The sequence below is a fragment of the Myodes glareolus genome, chromosome 12 (genome assembly GCF_982192425.1).
Source record: "Myodes glareolus chromosome 12, mMyoGla1.1, whole genome shotgun sequence".
Lineage (NCBI taxonomy): Eukaryota > Metazoa > Chordata > Mammalia > Rodentia > Cricetidae > Myodes > Myodes glareolus.
The window spans coordinates 14291025-14313092 of NC_142037.1; the positions used below are offsets into that span (position 1 = coordinate 14291025).

The 22068-nt window shown below is 43.8% G+C and overlaps 1 protein-coding gene and 1 pseudogene across 8 annotated transcripts in view; one reads left to right on the top strand and one right to left on the bottom strand.

The window, feature by feature from the left end:
* Nucleotides 1–426: 426 nt before the first annotated feature.
* Nucleotides 427–22068, top strand: part of Ddhd1 (DDHD domain containing 1) — a 73037-nt gene continuing 51395 nt past the window's right edge. For 3 of the 8 annotated variants that reach the window (XM_085698474.2, XM_085698477.2, XM_085698476.2), the window contains exon 1: nt 427–1285. In XM_085698474.2, coding sequence (XP_085554600.1) covers nt 496–1285 — 790 coding nt within the window. In that variant the 5' untranslated portion in view covers nt 427–495. The remainder of the gene's footprint in view (nt 1286–22068) is intronic. The other 5 variants (XM_048430033.3, XM_085698480.2, XM_085698478.2 and 2 more) reach the window with 3 other exon arrangements.
* LOC125397557 (large ribosomal subunit protein eL36 pseudogene) lies at nt 20452–20754 on the bottom strand (annotated as a pseudogene).

Sequence of the window (22068 nt, forward strand, 5' to 3'; positions counted from 1 at the left end):
TAAATCCCGGAACGTGAGCGAGCAACTTCCAGGGCCCCTCCGGGGGATTCAGCTGAATCAGCCTCTGGGCTCATGACCCGAATGTGTAAAGATGAGTGGGAGGAAGCCTCATTCCAGCTGGCATCCGAGGGCGTGGGAGCAAGGGGGAAAGCCACGGCGCCGGGAGCGAGGTGCTGCACCAAGGACGAGACGGCGGTGACCCCACACGACCCCCACTTCGGGCGGAGACACCGCCGCGCGCGCTAACCGAGCGGCTTCGGGCCTTCCGGGGAGGCGCGCGCGGCCGGGGGCGGGGCCTCGCTCGGGGCCCGCCCACTCAAGTGTGCGTAACAATGGGGCGGGCCTCGGAACGGCGCTGCGGCGGCCGGGGGCCCTGCGGGGAGGCGGAGTCGCCTCGGCCGCAGCTGCTGCCCTGCTCGGGGATTCGAAAGATTATAAAGTCCGGGCGGAGAGGGCGGCGGCGTCGGATGCGCGTGTGGCGGAAGCGCCGCCGGCATGAACTACCCGGGCCGCGGCGCCCCGCGGAGCCCCGAGCGTAACGGCCGCGGCGGCGGCGCCTGGGAGCTGGGCTCGGACGCGGCGGACTCGTTCGGCGGCGGCGGCTGCTGCTTCGAGCACCAGCCGGGAGACGGAGTGCCGCTGGCGCTGCTGCACGCCGAGTCGCTGCACCTGGCGCCGGGCACAGACGACCTGACCCACCTTGCCCTGGACTCGTGCCTCAGCGACGAGAACTACGACTTCAGCTCGGCCGAGTCGGGCTCGTCGCTGCGCTACTACAGCGAGGGCGAGAGCGCGGGCGGCGGCAGCTCGTCTTCGCCTCCGCCGCCGCTGGTCGCCCCGAACTCGGGGGGCGGCGGGGCGGCGGGAGGGGGCCCCGGGGACAGGAAGCGCGCCCGGCCCGGCAACGCCGCAGCCCGGCACCGCTACGAGGTAGTGACGGAGCTGGGCCCGGAGGAGGTTCGCTGGTTCTACAAGGAGGACAAGAAGACCTGGAAGCCCTTCATAGGCTACGACTCTCTGCGCATCGAGCTCGCCTTCCGGACCCTGCTGCAGACCACGGGCGCCCGTACCCGGGCGGAGGGCCGCGATGGAGACCCGGTGTGTGGCCCGGCCTCCAGCTCCGGGGAGGAAGACGACGAGGACCGCGCCTGCGGCTTCTGCCCGCGGGCAGCGGGGCCCGAGCCCGAGATGGAGGAGCTGGTGACCGTCGAGCCGGTGTGCGTGCGCGGAGGCCTCTACGAGGTGGACGTCACTCAAGGAGAGTGCTACCCGGTGTACTGGAACCGTAAGTGGCTGGCTAGGGGCGGGCCGGCTACTGCGCGCGCTGGACCGGGTTAAGGGCTCCGTTGCCCCGCGATATCTGCCTCCCTCTGGTCGGGTGAAGATGCAGATTGTGCGGGGTGCGTCGGCAGGTGAAGGGTAAAAGAGCAGATGGCAGCGCCCAAGCTGCCAAGGGGGTGGGGGGTCAGGAGGAGAGGATCCCGCCGGGGATGGCGCCTCCTGGGTGAGCCGAATGCTGCTGCCATCCTCTGGAGGGGATCCAGCAGCGGATCCCCAATCCGGTAGCTTTACTTTCTTGACCCTACCAGTGTCCACCTGGGTATCTGATTGGGTCTCATGTCTCCTGAAGCGCTCGTGATTTAAACAGCATGTCCTGGAGTGAGTGGGAAGGTTGAGAGTGTCTGCTTGAGAATCAACAGTTCAGAGACCCGGGAAGAAAAAAGCCCTGGCGGGAAAGGAGAGCAAGGGTGTGTTATTCCCCTGGGTTTGTTGGCAGAAGAGGAAAGAACGGCAGGAAATGGCTTTGGGATGTGGGTCCATGCCTTCCATGTGGAATGCTTGTGTATCTGTTAGGTCCTGTTTATATGTTTTTATTTCTGCTTCTTAACCTGGAAAAATTGCAACACCTATGCCTCGATTGTTTTCTCATCCGTTAAATGGGACTGTTGGAAAGGTCTGAACAGTGTTTAGACAACACGGGTAGCTTTAAAATCACAGTAAGGAGAAAGGCAATCCAGAAATATCTGCCTTAGCATGCAGTGTATATTCATGTAATATATAATTAATAATATGATCACATACGATGTATAATAATAGAGGTTGTTGTCCATCAATAATGTGTAACGTACAGTATTAACTGTACGTGATTCAGTGCCCTAATTCAAATGTCCTTTCTGATCTTTAGGCCCTCCATATATTTTACTTTATTCTAACGTATTAATAATGTGTATTGATGGCTTAGCTTCCTTTCAATGTATTTAGTGACTTCTGGGCAGAGTCCACAACCTTTATCTTTGTAGTCATAAAACCTAGCGTGATAGGTATTCAGTGACTTGTTATTGGTATTGAATTGCACCAGTGATTTTGATAATGCCAAAGCATGCATACATTAAGTGCAAGTTACTAAAATGGCAAATTCAGCACATACCAAATCAGGTAAGATTAGCATAGCAGAATTTCTTGCTACTCTTGATGACAATAAAGGTATTTGGTACTAGACTCTGTTATGTCACCCCTTGATTATAAGCTCACCGAGAACAAGGAGCCCTTGCTTTCATTCATTTATTTGCATATTTACTTAGTGAATCTGTGAGTGTCGTGTTCCTGTGCACATTATTAGGACAACCTGTCTTTCAGAGGCTTCCCATCTCTCTTTTTAATGATCCAGACATTCACCAGGGCTCTCAGAAAGGATGAGAATGCAGAGCATCCTCCAAAGGGGAACTGGAAACTAGAAGCCCCATCTCACGGTTAGCTTAGCCCCATCTTACCCTTAGCTTGGCCTGGATTATGCTTACACGCTTCGATGCCTTATTGTTCACAAAGCAATTGTGACAGTCGTCATTTCACTGTGATGGCAAGTTGCTGTTGACTTTCAGCATTTGAGGAAGTGGCTAATGAACTTGACCAAGGTCACTCAGCTAGAAGGTGGTGCAGCAAGCTTCTCTCTAATCAGGAGGGAACACTGGAAAGCCTCATCTGAGTCCAGAGGTTGACTTTAGTCAGGTGGAGGAAGCCAGGGTGTTAGGGAAAGGACTTCCTCCCATTTGGGGCCAGCATGAGGCCCAAGGACACACAGGTGTGAAGCTGCACAGCAGGGGAAGAAGTAGCCTACACCTCTGGGGTTCAGACATCCAGTATGGGTTTGGATTTGACCACCCCGGAGGTGGAAGGCGTGTGAGCGGCTGAGTGGCACTGACTTTGGACTTTATTCTAAGAGTCGCAGGGCACTAAAGGTGCTGTATCAGTTAGGTGTGGGTAGTGCCTGTTGGAGGAGAGCAAACAGAGCATCGTATGTTATGTTATTAATCAGTTGGGCAGTGGTGAAGACCGACAAAAACCTGGAGGTCATGTGGACTTAGGCCTCTCCAGTTTTCTTTCCTAAAGCAATTATTATTTGACCAATTATGGCTTATAAATTACTTGTTGTAATCAGCATAGAAAAACAACTCTTTTATTTTCATTTTAGTGTTTTCTGATCCGCTCTTTACAGCATGCAGCCCTGTGGGTGTTCATCTTACAATCTAGAGTGAAAAAACAAAGGCAATCTTCCCGGTGTCCTGTTAAGTTTCCACGTCGCAAAGTCCCGTGTAACTTTACTTGAATGGTTTCCCGAGCTTCTGTGTGTTATAATAATTTTCACACCTTTGGAGAGTTCATCCCCAGTATGTTGGCCTCATCCTTTCTTCAAATAATGGAGCTTAACAATACTGTCCAGCTCTTGGCCTTTGCCGTTGTTTGCTCCCTTATTTACCCTTGGGAAAATGAATGGTGGTAATGAAAGGTTTTTAAAAGAAAAAATTCAACAAGGACATCTTTAGTATGGTAGTAATGTCTGTCTGTTGGCCATTTACATTTCTGTGGCCTATTTTAACCCACTTTTTCTTGGCATTACAGAGAATGAGCTAGCTCTGTCCAACAAAAGAAAGGTTCTTCTGAACTTTATTCACAGACAATATTTGAACCACTTGGGCATCTGCCAACCAAACAGGAAAGAGCATTTGTCTTCTGTAGATAGGACGTGTATATAGATGGGGGGACTAGCTGTAGGACATTTATTTCAGTTTATCATGTCTTTAGATGTTTTTATAACTGCATGTGGACACTGTAGATAAAAACTGGTCAGCGCTGAGTAAAGGCTCGGTGAGCTCCCTTGTTCCCACTGTCACTTCTAAGCTACTTGTTTTGAGAATTATCTGACACGTGAGAATGGTGCTTGGGCACACAGGACTAGGTAACTGCTAACTAGCTGTACATGGACCTCAAGAAGCCGTTCACCCAACCAAGATTAATAATGTTACCTCTGCAGAATTGTGTGCTCCAAGTGTCTTGTTGGCCTTGGCCTCATCAGAGGTGACAAAATATTTGTAAAGAATATTGGCAAGAAAGTGACCAAAGAATTTAGTCCCCCGCTGGTGGGAAGACATCTGGAGCTAGGATGTTCCATGAGCTTAAAATAGTGTAACTGCTATTTCGTGGCGTTGATGTGTGTACAGTGTACACTGGAGAGTGTAGAATTTTTATTCACTGAGCAAATTGCTTAATTGGCCCCTTTTTTCCCTGTGACTGTGTGGTTTCCAGAAACAGCTGCCAGCCACAGGTCCCTCACCCTTCTGGCGCTACTCACAGTGCTAGAGTTCTCAGCCATTTACACTGTCAGGTCTGCTATCTTCGGGGGATGTTAAATTGAAGGGGACATTAGATTCCTGACAAAATAGGATTTTAAAAACTGGAGACTTTCCCTCAAATATGTATTTATTAATTTAGCATAAACGTAACCTATCCAAGTATGAATAGTAATCCTTTATGTGGCGCAGTAGGTATCATGAGAAAATTTAAGAGTCCAAGGGGGTTCCAGGCACTTTTTCTTATTCAGTTTCTATCTCCAAAACAGGATTGTAAAGGGTTTAGAGACCACCTATAATAGTAATATTATTAATATTAATATGCCTATTTCTGAGAAAGTGCTGAAGAGTTTTCCCCAGTCACCCTTCCCAAATAGTTCAGATTAGAAAGAAGCCATCCATGGGCACACATTTATAGACCCATCCCAGGCTGAGTCTGTTTCCAGTGCTTTGGAAGTCAATGAAGCAAGGCAGGATGCGGTTGGACCTGGCACTCCCCGATCACAGCCCATTCAAGACTTCTATTAGTCTTTGCTATTAGTTTTTTAAAAAAATCTTGTTTTATCATTTATTGGATTACTGGGTTCACCTTGTTTCTGTGTGGCTTGAATGTAATCGTGCATGTTATACCAGTGCTTTATGTAAATGTTGAGGATGGATCTTTGTCCTCTGCCAAGCCCTTCCTCTTTCTTCATGCCCTGTTTTATTATAAAAGACACTCTGTGCTCTTTCCTCTTCCAGAGTTGATTTCCTGGATCTTTTATTTCTCTATCAATGCCTGTGTTTTGTGTTTGGCTGAGGCCTTTTATGTCTGGAACCCTACAGCTGATCCCTTTTTGTAGAGAACAAGAAAAGAGTGGATGTGCTGGCCAAGGCATCCTCTGAAAGTGATAGTTATTAAGGGGAGGCAGAGGCGTGAAGGGAGGGAGCGAAGATTTCACAGGAATCCTGAGGCGGAGATTGCTGACAGAAGAGGTTGAAAGTAGTGCTAAAAGCCTGGGGTGGGAAATCAAATCTAAGGCCTTTATCTTTCCCTGAGCAGGATAGAGTTTAAACCTGTCATCAAGGACAAGCAACAACACTGATGAAAGGTAGAGTCAGACGGTCCTGGCTTTTTTTTGTCATGGTACATTCCTAAAAAGGCAGAAGAAGGGACAGAATGTAATTATTTTATGTAACCTACATTTCTACTTTAAAAAAATATTTTTATTAGATTTACTCATTTCATGTGTGAGTGAGTATTCTGCCTGCAGGTATGTCTCTGAATCGTATCCGTGCTTGGTGCCCATAGAAGTCAGAAGAGGGCATCAGATTCCTCCTAGACCTGAAGTTGCTGATGGGGTGACCCACTATGTGGGTGCTGGGTCTCAAGCCCAGTCCTCTGGAAGAGCAGCCAGCGCTCTTAACCCCTGAGCCATCGCTCCAGCCCCCACTTCTCTTTTAGTATCACATCTTTAAAGGGAATTGTACCCACAGAAAAAAGTTAAATCACTGATAAATAAATGGCCTTTTGGGATGAAAAACACATATAGATGTTTCTAATATGACAAAATTAGGAGACAAGTGAAATTTAAGGTAGGAAAAAGCTGGTATTGACTATGTCAGAGAACTTTGGACAAACAGAAGAAACAATACAATGGCAGCAGCAAATTTCTCTTTTATGTACTACTTTCCATTTCTATCAGATTGCCAAGAAGAATAAACTACATATTCATTAATGTTTATCCTGAAGTCTTAAGGTGCATTGAGATATCTTTATCATTGCTATTCTTCTATATTCAGATTAGCTCTGTTAAGTAACCAAAGGCCAACCTTCAGAAATTACATTTTATTTATTGTTACTTCTGTATCCCAGAGATACCTGAGAATCCCAGAGAAATGTAAATTGCAGCGGAATGGCAGACGACATTTCTGAATACTTGTAAGCAAGCTCTTATGTGCTTGATGTCATTCTTCCTGCTTTGCAAGTAGGCATCTGAATTCCATTTCTCCCTTTGCTGTTTCTTGAACCATTTTTTCATATATTGATACAAGCTCACCCTTGGCACGTTACACAGGACAGAGAACTAGATGAACTCTGCTAACGCCTGAGGTTTCTGAGCCCTGTCTGTGGAATGTGCTGCACAGTGACTTCCGTGCACTGACAGCAGAACTGAAACAGGTTTCAGTCTCAGGATGGGAGTAGTTAGATGAGTCCCAGCATTGTGTCTTACCTATTAAAAGTGGCCAACTTTCACTTCACATTTATTGACAGAATCCATTATTCTCATAGAATTGCTTTCAGCTAGGCCCACTGGTTTTCCTTCATACTTCTTCAGTAAAACCTGCGTGTGTGTGTGTGTGTGTGTGTGTGTGTGTGTGTGTGTAGGACAGCCACCCATGTTATCTTTCTGAATTGCTCAATACCAAATTTTAGGCAGAAGTTTCTGTCTCACCACTTCCCAAATAACTGGCTCAGAGACTTAATATAAATTATAAATGCTTGACTAATAGCTCAGGCTTGTTACTAACTAACTCTTACATTTTAAGTTAACCTATATTTCTTATTTACACTCTGCCACATGGCAGCATGTCCATTTCCTGCTCCTTCTGCATCTAACTGGCAACTCTAGACTCTGCCCTCCTTCCTCCCAGCACTCTCCTAGTATTGCTTTCCTGCCTGACATCTTTTCAGCTATTGACCAGTCAGCTTCTTTAACCAATAGTAGTGACATAAATTAACACAGTTTAAAGGAATATTCCATAGTACCTAATTTTTACATAATAATTTTATTCTTTGAGAATTTCATATATTATATACACTGTATTTTGGTCAATTCATCTTCTCTACATTCCAACGCCTTCCAGATACCCTTTTCCCAACTTCAGATCCTATTAGTGCCTCCCCTAAGCACATGGGTAAAGGCCCTCCACTGAAGCATGGTCAACCTCCTAGTGGTCGCACTCCCAGAAGAGAAAGGACCCACTGTCCTAGCAGCCACGTGTTACTGTTCCTTATTTTTTGAGACAAGGTTTCTCACTTATCCAGTACTTTCCGGCTAGACTAGCTAGGCAGTAAGACCCAGGGATCTTCCTGTCTCTTCCTCCCCAGTGCTGGGATTACAGGCATATGCTACTATGTTCCTCTTTGTTTATGGGCACAGGCATCTGAACTCAAATCCTTGTGTTTGCACTTCAGGCAAGCATTTTACCAACTAAACTATCCTGCCCCCCAAAATGTACATTTTAATATCCAGTATATTTAACTTTCCTCTACTTTTATGACTTGGAAAACAAAGCCTTTGTTTTGATTGAAAAGATAACCTTTGAAAAGAGTTAACTTCAGAGTAAACCACTTGGGTACCACACCCTAAAGACAGAAAATGTGACTTCCCAATCGTGTTTAGTAACACCTGCTAGACCCCTGGATAGTTGGCCATCCACTGTTGAAATGAGCCCTTGTTGTATACTTGGCCCTAAGTAAGACAAACATAATGTCCATCAATTAATGAATGGGACTGAAGAGATGGCTCAGTAGTTAAAAACAAAGGACCCAGGTTCAGTTCCTAGTGTACACAGGGCAGCTCACAACCGTCTCTTACTCATTTTCAGGGGAATCTGATGGCCTCTTTTGGTTTCTGTAGGCACCAGGCATGCACATGATACATGTACATACATACATACATACATACAAAGCACTCGTATGCAGAAAATAGTAAGACTTAATAAATCTATGAACAGATATTTGCCTTTCCTTGACTTGGTTGGTTCACAGCCAACCACTGATACATTTTCTTATTAAGATTAGTATAAGTCGCTCATGTTTTGCTCTTGGCCTTTCACTAGGGAAAAGAATGAGACATACTGTTGCTGTCATCTGATGTACTGGGAGTTAACCCTAGGGCCTCATACACGCCCTGATCCTGAGCTTTGGATATAGTCACAGGTGTGTGTGCGTGTGTTCGTTCATTCGTGTGTATGCACACATGTGTTCATACATGTGGAGACAAGAGGACGTCTAGTGTCATTCCTCAGGCACTGTCCACCTTGTTTTTTGAGACAGGATTGCTCACTAGGACATGGAGGTGAGCTGGCTGGCCAAGTGAGCAGGGATCTGCCTGACTCTACACAAGGATGGATGAAAACTAAGTAAATAAAACAGTAAACTGTATTGTCTATTAAACTTGTTTGGTGTGTAACCCTGCCTTGTGTATAGTGAATGTCCAACATCATAAGGCAGGATGAACTTGTTTGGAAGTTTTTCTGATCACCTGACAGGATTCTATCTTAAAGAAAGACCTCCAATTAATCCAGGAAGATGCTAAGTCACACATACCAGTGGACTTAGCTTAGAACATTGGTTTTTAAATCTCCATCGCACTACAACTCTTTGAGTTTCATTTCTACCATCTCCAGTCACACCAACCTCATAGAAGAGAAAGTGAGAAGTACACTTGAACTCATTGGCACAGGAGACTACTTCCTAAATAGAACCACAGTAACACAGACACTGAGAGAAACAATTAATAAATGGGACCTCCTGAAACTGAGAAACTTCTCTAAAGCAAAGGACACGGCCAACAAGACAAAACGATAGCCTACAGAATGGGAAAAGATCTTCACCAACCCCACATCAGACAGAGGTCTGATCTCCAAAATATACAAAGAACTCAAGAAATTGGTCAGCAAAAGAACACATAATCCAATTTAAAAAAATGGGGTACAGACCTAAACAGAGAACTCTCAACAGGGGGATCTGAAATGGCTGAAAGACACTTAAGGAAATGTTCAACATCCTTAGTCATCAGAGAAATGCAAATCAAAACAACTCTGAGATTCTGTCTTATACCTGTAAGAATGGCCAAGATCAAAAACACTGATGACAACTTATGCTGGAGAGGTTGTGGGGAAAAGGGAACATTTCTGCATTGCTGGTGGGAATGCAAGCTGGTACACCCCCTTTGGATGTTAGTGTGGCGATTTCTCAGAAAATTAGGCAACAACCTTCCTTAAGACCCAGTAATACCACTTTTGGGTATATATCCAAAGATGCTTAATCTTGCCACAAGGACATGTGCTCAACTATGTTCATAGCAGTTTTGTTTGTCATAGCCAGAAACTGGAAACAACCTAAATGCCCCTTGACTGAAGAATGGATTAAGAAAATGTGGTACATTTACACAATGGAGTACTACACAGCAGGAAAAAACAACATCTTGAAATTTACAGGCAAATGGATGAAGCTAGAAAACATTTTGAGTGAGGTAACCCAGATACAGAAAGACAGTTATCACATGTACTCACTCATAAGTGGTTTTTAAACATAAAGCAAAGAAAGCCAGCCTACAAACCACAATCCCAGAGAACTTAGACAACCTTGAGGACCCTAAGAGAGACTTACATAGATCTAATCTACATGGGAAGTAGAAAAGATAAGATCACCTGAGTAAATTGAGCATGGGGACCTTGGGAGATGGTTGAAGGGGAGGGACCAGGCAGGAAGGAGAGCAGAGAAAAATGTAGAGCTCAATAAAAATCATTTTAAAAAAAATCACAGAGAGCAGATCTTTGTTGTCAGATTTCTTTAGTTAAATCCTGATTTACCATAGTTATGTGACTTTGAACAAGTTATGGCCTGTGGCCTAGTTTCTTTTATGTAAATGGGGGTCATTCCTGATTTACATTCAGATTTCGACTGAAATATATGTAGAGTTCTTACATGGCCAAGTGTTAATTGCTATAGTTAAGCCAGACTAGTGTAACTGTTTTGACTTGGAAGCCGTGACTCCTGGAAGTTAAAAGTGATGTGTTAGGCCTGTTTTGTTTGTGAGAAAGAGGTGTGGAAAGCTGTTGCTCTACAAAGCCACTTTGGCTTAAACTTGGTGACATTCACCAATATTTGGACACATACTATAAATATATTTTCCACGCACCTGTCGTAAACTTGTTTTCATCACCAGAAAGTTCAAGGAATCCCACTAAAGTATCAGATATCAAGCGCTTTTCCATAACCAGGTGAGATGAAGATGGCGGAGACTTTAATACGCAGTGCGCATGTTGGATTCTGGCTCCAGAACGGCATCTTGTTAGTAGTTTGCAGTTGTTATTAGCATTGTTCATCAGTCATATCTGTCCTCCTGGTCCTCCTCCTGCTGATGGCTTTCAGCAGTTTGATTATATTGTACCTTGATGTAGCCTTCTTCATATTTCATTTGCATAGGATTTATTGAGATTCTGGTGACTGGGTTTGTAGTGTTAATCTAATTAATAAAACATGTGGTGTTTCCCCCCAGATTCATTTGATTGTAATTATTCTCTTTTATAGCTTGGCTTGGAATCTAGTGTATTCTGTGTGTCGCCAAACTCTGCATTCTGATTTACCTCACAAGGTCTGTGACTTCTTCTTTCGGTGCTTTTCCGTGTGTTTCATTCTAGGTGTTTCTGTGGTTACTTTCTGTTGTCGGGTACCTATTTTGAGCATGAAGAATTCCACTGATCTTCTGTAATCTCTAATCAGCTATTGGTTGCATTTTAGATGTTTTTCATATATGATATATTTTTCACTTCTACAGGTTGTCTAAATATTTTCTGTACCTTGTTTCCTCCTTCATTGTGTTCATATTTTCCTCTACCTTCTTTTATCAAGGATATCTCATGGTTGCTTTAACATCTTGTTCTCTAACCTACCATCTTGTGTGGGGTGTAGGGAGCTGTCTGCTGTCTATCTTCTCCCTGGCGGGGTTGTATTTGAGCTTAGAGTACCCACTATATTAGGGCTCTGTAGGACTCTAGGATTCTGTTGGACTCTGTAGATTCTGTAGAGTCCTACGACTGTGTAGGACTCTGAAGGACTCTATAGGACCTCTCAGCTTTGCTACCACACACAGGTAAGTTACTGTACAGTTAGGTTGACCTGCTAGGACTTTCCTTAAACTTTTTCTAGGTCAGAGCAGTTTGTAATGTAAGAATAATTTGTCCTCATTACTGAGACAATGCCTGTGAGGACATTTATCAAGATCCCTTGGGTTTGGGGCTGGAGAGGTGGCTCAGTAGTTAAGAACACTTTGCACACAGTCTCAGCTCCTTTAGTCTCTGATCCCAGCTCCAGTGCCTACTGTTTGTTTCTCTCCTGCCAGCACTGCACTCCAGCTACAACAGGCTCTTACTGAGTATCAGGTCTAACCCCAGGAGCTTAGATTCCTTCTGACCTGTTGTTGTTCCTGGGCCATCTTGTCTTATGAAAACGTTTCCCATGTTCAAGATAGCTGTAAAGCTCGCTTTCACAAGCATCAGAGCAGAGCTGGAGAGGTGACTCAGTTGTTAAGAGCACCAGCTGCGTTTTCAGAAGACCTGGATTCAATTCCTAACACCCACATGGCAGCTCACACCCACCTATACCTCCAGTTCCAAGGGATCTGATCCCCTTTCTGGCCCCAGTACTGAAGACACAAGTGTAGGTGTAGGCAAAACACCCATACACTAAAATTAAAAAATAAAACCTTTTTAAACTTTTAGGTCTTTATATCCTGGCGTTTTGGAACATAAGCCATGCACACCCTGGTATGAGCTATGGGAATTGTCACACCTATGCATTTTCTAGGCTCTTTTCTCCCACATGTGCATAAATCAGTACTTCTCTCTTGAGGCCTCTTGAAAGCTCTAGCACTGCTTTTCTCTGTAACCCTCCCTCTGCACCCTGGGATTTCACCTACAGATTTTAACCACAACTCAGAAAACTTGCTGGGGCTTTTGGGATTGACTTCCCCACATCACGACCTGGAAAGCTCCCTGGAACCAGTGGACAGTGGTAGAACTTGGCCCATGGGTTGCTGTCCTCTTCCATCTGTCCCCATTATTGCTGGAAGCAGAGGTTTTGCTTCCAGATTAACAAACTGTTTTTTCCTTTCTGTTTAATTTTTAAATTTAATTTTACTTTTTGACTTTTTGAGACAAGGCTTCTTTTGTGTAGGCCTGGTTTTCCTGGCATACCTATGTAGAGCAGGCTGGCCTTAAACTCAGAGACCTCCTGCCTCTGCCTTCCAAGTGCTGGGATTGAAGGCATGCTCCACCATACCCAGCTTTCTGTTTAAATTTTCATTACACTTAATTATCATTTTGTGTGTGCACAAATGATATGCTTGTGAAGGGTGTGCATATGGAGGCCCAAGGACAATCTGAGGAAGCCAGTTCTCATTTCTACCATGTGGGTCCCAGGGATTGAACTCTGATGGTGAGAAATGGTGGCAGATGCCTTTACCTATTAACTATCTTATAGGCACCTGCTCTTACCACTTTTTTAAATTCTTCTATTTTCTGCATTTTGCAATAGGACAGAGTTCTCTTAAATACTTTGTCTTTCTGCAGGGGTGAGTATTAGATTGAGCAGTAGTACCTCTTTAAGTGGGGGACAGACACATCAAGTGTCTGCCACATTAAGATGTCTCTAGCCATTTTAGGGGCCATAGGGTATAAATGCTTGCTAACTTTTTATATCAAAACTGTATGTAGTAGCTCTTTTATTGTGATAAAATACCTGTGGGCTAATTTAATCAGTTGCTGCATTTAATTTCCTGTGCCCTCCAGTGGACTTAGTGTTCACAGCACTCTAAGAATTCATATACTGGAATCCTGACTTCCTAGGCAGTAGTATTGGTATATGGCGCGGGGGGGGGGGGTTGAGGAGATAAGGTTGTGAGGTTAAAAAGACCTGCTTTCTATTGGTATCACCAAGAAATAAGCCAGAATATTAGATTAACTCACCAGTCCCAGTATGCCTACACTATCTTATCTTCAAGTCTTAGCCGACTTTGGGTTCCTGAGCTGCCTTCCACACTTCTCCTGGCAGGAGGTATTCATTTTGGAATTTTGAAATGATAGAAAAATGGAGTTATGCCAGATGACTGAAGACCCCAGGAGGATATGGTCTGACTTAACTACTTATGGCTTTAGAAACTTCAGAAGATAACTTATGAGTCAAAACAATGTAGTAATGTAGAGAGGGTCTGGAGTGAAGCAAAGTGACATTCTGATACCTTGGCACTCTGTTGTTGCAAGACAGCATCTGTCTTCAGCCTTGCCAAGTGTCTTTAGTGTCCTGCTTTCTGAGCACTGTGAGCTTCTGCCACTGTATGTCCCAGCGCTCTGGATCTGAGCTGTAAGAACCCCCTTTCTTTCCTTCCCTCTTCTGCTTTTTCTGTTGTAAAAAGACTAACTTCTCTTGGTTCTCTTCAGCTCACAGCTCAAGTTAAGATCCATTTGCACCTCAGTTAGTTTAGCAGTGGCATTTGTTGCCTCCTCCTAAGTGTGGTGCCTTCTTCGCACTGGGGGCTTTTTTTTTCTGTGGTTTCTAAAAGCCTGAATTAACGCAGTTCAACACTTACTATCTGTTGTCTCCAGATAAAAGGAGGGACTCGTTACCACTCTCTGACAAATAACTCCAGAGCGAAATAGGTATTTGGGTCCTCATGACAGGAATGACTTTTAAAACCTGTAGTCCTGGGGATGGTGGTGCTTTCAGGAGGGTGGAAGACAACTGAATAGAGACTAGCTTGGGTGGAGCTTTTTCATGCTGAATTTTATCTTGTGAAAATAAAACATTTGGCAGGTGTAAAATGGAGAAGCTGAAATTTGCATTTTAGATTACCACTTTGGCAGCAGTGTGAAAGCAAAGCGCATAAGATTGGGGAAGGAGCTCAGAATGAGGGGTGTCCCTCAGGCGTTAGTGCTGAGACAGCACTGGGAACGTTGGGACAGGCTGTAGAATGTGCAACGGTGTGCTCATCACCTGTTGGATTTGAGGACGTGTGGACCAGCCTTGGAGGGCGTGTGAACCAGCCTAGGCTCTCTGGTGTTTTCACTTGATGAGACTTGAGTGCAAAATGTTCCAACACAGCTCCAGCCTGTGGTGGCCGAGAGAAGGAGTTGAGAATGCACAGGTCTAGAGTTCAGTAGCAGAGCATGCTGGAATTCAGGGTGTCAGGATCTGTAAACCAGTGACCTCTGAAATGGAGTATGTTAACACTGCTTTGGGGGTCTTACAATGGAGATAATTAGATTTTATTTAATTTCTATTTCATCCTTCCAATTTTATACCCTATAATTAATAAAGCATTTTATAACACTGGTGTACATGCATATTTTGTAAATATGTATATATGAAAGCATATTAAAATCTTTTCTTTAAATCTTTGGTGAGTAACCAAATGTGGAAGTTTCTGGTTTAAACTGGTTGTGAGCCAGTGGTTACTTCTGAGCATTTTCTTGCATGCCCTGTAACCTGAGCCTTTCTTTAAAGACATATACTACTGGATGCTATCTCCAGAGATTGTTGTTTAGTAAGGGTTCTGAAAAGCCTGTCTTTTAGTTCCAACTGAAGTGACTTCTGATATTTTGAACAGATTTGGAAATCACTGGTTAAAATTACAGAAAACAGCTGGGTGGTGATGGTACATGCCTTTAATCTCAGCACTTGACAGAGACAAGTAGATCTCTGTGAGTTCTAGTCTACAGAACAAGTTCCAGGACAGGCTTCAAAGCTACAGAGAATCCCTGTCTTGGAAAAAAAAAAAATTACAGAAAACAGGTTGAATAGAAAGAGAACATGTGTTCAAATGATACTTTACTCATTCTAAAGTCCAGCTGTGGTAGCGCATACACTTCTTATTTTAGTCAGCATTGTATCTGTGTATACAATAACTGTGTTGTAAGTAGAATGCATTTGTTAGTATAGAATTGGTATTCACCACCTTAAAATTGACACAAAAATCTCCGGTGACTGTTTGAATGTATTTATTCTATATTTTAGCACATTTTTTTCCTTCTATATCTATGTACATTATGTCAAACTTATTTTTTATGTTATCCAAGTGCTTGGATATAGAATTTTCCTTAAGCATGTAAAATTCTGCATACATAAATCTACCAAAACAATGAACTCAGGAGGCATAGTATATAGTGAGTTATGAAATAAAGTGTATTCTCCAGATTCAAGGGGAAGAGATGCTAAGAACATCTAATGTCTGCCATCTACTAATTAAAAGACAAGGAACTATGAATGCAATATGAATATGAATGCTTGATAAGATGGTATAGTAAAAACTTTAGGGGACTATTATGGGTTGAATTGTGTCCCCCTACAACCCTACCATCTGGTCCTCAGAAATGTGAGTATCCGTGAGACTGGTGAAGTGAGAATGGAGCTGATAGGGCAAACTCAATCTGCCCCAGGCAGTTGTAACTGAGTAGAGGAAATTTAGGCGCATACAAAGGACAGACTGTAGACAATGAGACAGTGAGCACCCACAAGCCAAGCAGAAAGGCCTGTGAATGCATGACACTTTGTGAGATCTCAAGATGCTAACACCTTATTTGGGGCACCTGACTCCAGTTACAACAAAACACACTTCGACTGATGCGTGTCTCTAGACTGTTGTGTTTGTTAAGACAGCTCTGACAAGCTGGGTGGTACTGAGGCAGTTAGCTTCCTAGCAGCACTGCTGAAGGACATCAGGTGGGACCAGAGCAGTTGGTGTTCAGTTTTACACTACATCCAGCATTTCCTGCCTCCATGAAGATTGTACATTTGCTTAAGTGTGGCTAGTGGTAGGGAGTATCGGCATTAATTTAAACATGACTTAGCGTTCTTAGTGTGATTATTACTTTCCAGTATGATCCAGGGTATATATGAAGGTCTGTTTGTTTTGTAAGATCAGTTGTAGCAGTGCAGTGAAGCTGAGCTGACTTCATTCAGACGATCATTTGATTGCTCTAATCCTACATTCCTCCAAATCACAGATATTCTCTAGCGAATGAACAGGTATCCAGGAATCCTGATGTATGGCAGCTTTCCATATTTGGTCCCTAATTTACTCTCCTTAATCCCATTTATTAGTGGAATGTGTGTTAAAATTTATATTTTATCATTTACCTAAAATAGTTTATTTTTATTATATACTTCAAACATGTAAAGAAAAACAGCATAACCAACAGTATCCTCTTTACTTTAAACATTAAACATGACAGATTACCAAAATCTCCTCTATGACCTCACCAGTCACTGTTGTTCATTGTAGACATAGCCCCTATTCTGCATTCCTTTGCATTTTTTAGGTTACTCATCCCTGTTGGCACTTTGGGCTTATTGTAGCTCTATCTAAAAAGGGCTGTTGTATTTGTATCATTCTGCGACTTGTTTTTTCAGTTCAGAGATAAGTTGTTGAGATTTACCCATGCTGATCCATGGAACTCCACCTATTTCCATTGTATGAGTCTGCCCCTTGACTTCCTCCATGGTATTTAAGTTGTTCGTGGTTTCGGGGTGCTGTGAACATTGCTGCAGCACATCTCTGTGTGTTCCTTGTGTACCTGGGCCAGAATTGGAGCTGTTGCAAATCTGTCCATCTCTTATCAGTGAATCTGAGCATACTTTATTTTACAGACTTAACTGTATGAGTTTCCTGAGTAGGAGATCTTGCTATAGAAGTCCAGTGAAAAGCCAGAAATTTTGTAGACGGAGGCTGCTTGCTCATTTCCTAACTGCTCAGGCCCGAATAATCACACAGAAACTACATTAATTACAACATTTTTTTGAGCTATTTACTCAGGCTTCTTATTAATTAACTCTTACATCTTAAATTAACCCATTTCTGTTAATCTGTAAATCACCAAGAGGCCTACCAATAAGGTTCTGACTGGCATCTGGCATCTTTCTCCTTCAGCAGCTACATAACATCTCTGTAACTTCACCTACTCTATATATATCCCTGTTCAGATTTCCCACCTGACTTTATTCTGCTAAGCCATTGGCCGAAGCAGCTTCACATCATACAAATGGGAATCCCACATCAGAAACTGAACAGAAAGAATACAGAGGTAGAAGGTACGGGAAACAGCCACTTAACCATGGAAGACTCAGATCTAGTTGAAACTGGCAGTAGCCATTGAAGCTATCCCTTTAAGGAATGCTGGAATTTGGCACCCTGGTGGTGGAGGTAACCTAAACTTGGACATCACTGTGAGCCTCCCAAGGGTGTGCTGAATAAGTCACATAAAATGGCCTGGGGGATACTATGCCAGGGGAAACTTCCCTAACAAAGGTGACATGAAAGGGAAAGGTGCTGCCCTAGAGCTGAAGAGAGTAAGCACACTGGGAGCAGGAGAGCCCTTTCCTCACCTCCATGACCTATCTTGCATAGGTAGATGCGTTTGTATTTAATCTATTATGTATTCATATGTATGGGGGGGCTGTGTGGCGCGCATCTGCATCACGGCTCATGTGGAAATCAGAGGACTGCTTTCAGGCTCAGTTCTCTTCTGCACTGTGGGCTCTGAGACTCAAACTCAGGCTGTCGGGCTGCACAGCAGGTGTGTCTATCCTCTCACCAGCCCTGTCTTCTGCTCTATTTTTTAGTTGACTCTAACTTTCTATTTATAGAGTGTACTCTTAAAAAACGCAAACAGAACGGTCAGGTGAATTCAAACTACCTTCCTCCTGATTCTAAATTATTTTTTACTTGTTTTTTTAATACACCAGGGGGTTACCTCCCAATTTTTACATATTTCTGTTAGGTAACATGTAACATGAGGGCCTGCTTGTTGAGGTTTCTGTCCTGCCCAGTTCCCACAGCCGTTTAGCCCCAAAGAAAATCACAGAGGTCTCCATAAGTTATAAACTGATTGGCCCATTATCTCAGACTTCTTATTAACTCTTATAACTTATATTAACCCATTATTCTGTATATGTTAGCCACATGGCTCAGTACCTTTCTCAGCGGGGCACGGGGCAGATCACATCTTCCTTCTTCTGTGTCTGGGCATGACTGGGGAGGAATGGGCTTCCTCCTTCCCAAAATTCTGCTGTTCTCCTTGACCTGCCTCTACTTCCTGTCTGGTTGTCCCGCCTATACTTCCTGCTTGGCAACTGGCCAATCAGCGTTTATTTAAAATATAATTGACAGAATACAGACCATGGTCCCACACCAGTAACACCAGTTTATCTTTATGTTCAGTCACCTTCAGGATTCCCAGTGCCACAAACATCACACAGACAGTTGTATTGCACAAGTTCAGCACCTCTAATGACAGGTGTGAAGAGCCTGACGCTATCCTGTGATAGCAAGGAATATGTATTTGCTACATACTGTGCTAATATAAATGGTAGATGCCGTGAAGATGGTCCCAATTACTTGACAAGTAAAGTTAGAACCCGGGGGCTGTTGTATTTGGGTTAGGCTGGTAGCTAAACATCACAGTAGAACAGCAGGTGAGATGTGCTGGCCGTCGTGGATATTGAGAACATGTGAAGAGCCTAATCGCCTTAGAAGATGGCTGTGTCTTTGGAAAGGGAGTCACCTGAGCAAAGAACTCTTTCAGGAACCTCAGGGGAGCAATGAATTTCACAATTTCATTCAAGACAAAATGACCAATGTAGCTTCTTAAGCTTGTCTCAAAGTGATACGGAGAGTGCTGGCATGACTAACATCAGTTCTACCTCCTACAGCACTGGTGTGGACCACAACTGGCTTCTTTTCATAATAAATAAAAGTGTTAGCTAGAAAATCATATGAGGTATATTTTGTTTACTGAGGAAGTTAAATACTTGAGAAAATTTCACAAACTTCATGATTAGACAGTTGTCTTTTATGACATCGTAATTATCCAGAATACTATATTTCAATAACCAATACATTGTTGTATTTTACCAATTTTAATGGGAGATGCCAGCCAATGTTATTACATCTGAATAACTAAAACTTGATATTTCTGCAAAATGAATTTTGTGCATGGTACATGGCAGATATTGAGGTGACAGATTCTTTGCTTGCCTGAGCTTAAGTCATTTGTTTTAGTAACAAGTTCAGTTACTTTGTCCCAACCCACCTCTCTTGTCCTACTGATGCTGAACAGCTCGCAGTGACCTACACAGAAAGTCAGACTCTGCTCTGCTCAGGTCCCTAAAGAATCACAGCGTTGTGGAGCCCGGTGCCTATGCTATGGCCACCAGGGAGAATTGTCACCATTGCCTACCCAGTCTTGCATATTGTTAGGAAGGAAAATAAAAATATTCATGGGATACAATTTCTGCTGTAATGGAAAAATATGTATCTGCACAGGATTCATTTTCTCCTTGTGACTTTTAGTCTGTGTGTGTTTGTGTGTGTGTGTCTTGTCAGTCAGTCATCACATGTGTATGGAAGTTACCTTTACCCACTGAGCCACCTTGCCAGCCCAAATGCATTTTTCTTTAAATAAAACATTATAAAAGCTGTTTTGTAGAAATGGTATGCTAATTAATATGCACGTAATAGCTGAAGGAGGCATCTGTGGGAAGGGTCTGGCCATCCTCTAAAGCAAGGAATCTGTCAAAGTTATACTCTGATCTCCTTAGTGTGCATTTCCAATAAGTGTGCATCAAAATAAAAGACTGCTTTCATCAGTTTTATGCCTTGATTTTTTTGTCCTCTGAATCTTTTATATTTTCTTCCTCTCACTTCTAATCCTTGCTGCTTTCTTCTTCCCTTGGATAACAATAACCCAGCACTCGTTTCCCCTTGTTCAGTGATCTCTTTCCTCTCTAGATGGTCAGATTTGCCCTGGAAGTTTCTATAGAAGTGAATCATAGCCTGGCGTGGTGCAGCAATCAGGAGATGGAAGTAGGCCGATTTCTTGAGTTAAGGCCATCCAGAGCGACACAGTGAGGCCCTGTCTCCAGACTTCTTGATATGCATTAGGCCTACAAAAGCTGTAAAAGCGTGGTGCTAATCAGGGTAGACCTTCTCTGCCTGCCCCACACATATACAGTGTGACAGGGATATAAACTGCCCTAAGAAATACACCTGGAGAAAGATGTTCAGTCCTTGGCCGCCGCCTTCCTCATGGTTGCCAGCACGTTGTCCAGCTCCTCCTGCTTCCTCTTGGTGTGAATGTGCATGCCCATCCTCTTCTTGGTGAACTTAAGCATACGCTTGTCCTTGGACGCCGTGAGCAGCTCCCTGACCCTGCACATAGTGTGAAGCTGCACACTTCCCCATCATGTCCCGCAGGAACTTGGTCTGTTTGGGGAGGTTTGCATGGTGCTGGCTGAGTGCCTTCACTTGCTGACATTCTTTGTCACCTTGTGGCCCTTGTTGAGGCCCACGGCCATGGGACAGCGCAGGGCGAAGGCTGCTAGTCACCAGTAGTAGCTACTAGAGGTTAATGTAGCTTTTTATACATAATTATTTTCTCTAACACATTTTTAAAATTATTCTCTCATATATTACATCCCTACTACAGCTCCCCTTCCTCCATTCCTCCCAGCTCCCCTCCACCTCCGTTCTCCCCCAGATCCATTGCTCCTCTATTTCCCTTCAAAAAGAGCAGGCCTCCCAGGGGTATCAACCAAGCATGGCATAACAAGTTACCATAAGACTAGCCACAAACCCTCATGTCAGGACTGGGTGAGGCAGCCCAGTGGAAGGAAAAGGATCCTAAAAACAGATGAAAGAGTCAGAGACATCCCTCATTCTCACTGTTGTGAGTCCCACAAAACCCCCAAGCTAAATAGCCACAACATATGTGCAGAGGACCTATCACAGACCCATGCAGTCTGCGTGACTGTTACTACAATCTCACTGAGCCCCTATTAGCTCTGCTTAGTTGATTCTTTGGGCAGTGTCTTCATGATGTCCTTGACCCCCTCTGACTCCTACAATTCTTACTATCCGTCTCCCGTGAGATACCCCGAGTTTCATTCTGCCTAATGTTTGGATGTGGTTTGCTGCATCTCTTCCCATAAAGAAACTGGATGAAGCCTCTCTGATGACAATTGGGCTAGGTGTCTATCTCTGAGTATAGCAGAATATCATTAGGAATCATCTCATCGACACTACTCTTCAGTTGAAAGATACAGACTGTTGTGGTTTGAAAGAAAATGGCCACCAAAGGGAGTGGCACTATTAGGAGGTGTGGCATTGTTAGAATAGATCTGGCCTTGTTGGAGGCAGTGTGTTACTGTGGAGGCCGGATTTTGAGGTCTCATATATGCTCAAGTCACATCTAGTGTCTCAGACCACTTCCTGAGAGTCAAGATTAGGACACTCTGCCACTTCTCCAGCACCATTTTGATAATGGACTAAACCTCTGAAAATGTAAGCCACACCAATTAAATGTTTTTTCTTTATGAGAGTTGCTATAAGTCAGGCAGTGGTGGTGCACACCATGAATCTCAGTATACAGGAGTCAAAGGCAGATGGATCTCTGTGAGTTCAAGGCCAATGTGGTCTACAGAGTGAATTCCAGGGCAGGCTCCAAAGCTACAGAGAAACCGTGTCTCAAAAAAACAAATAAAAAAGAGTTGCTCTGTTCATGGTGTCTCTTCATAGCATTAGAAACACTAAGACAGAAGTTGTTACCAGGGACTAGGGTATTGCTGTGATAGGCCTGACCATGTTTTTGTTTGAAGAACTATAGACCTTAGGACTGTGGA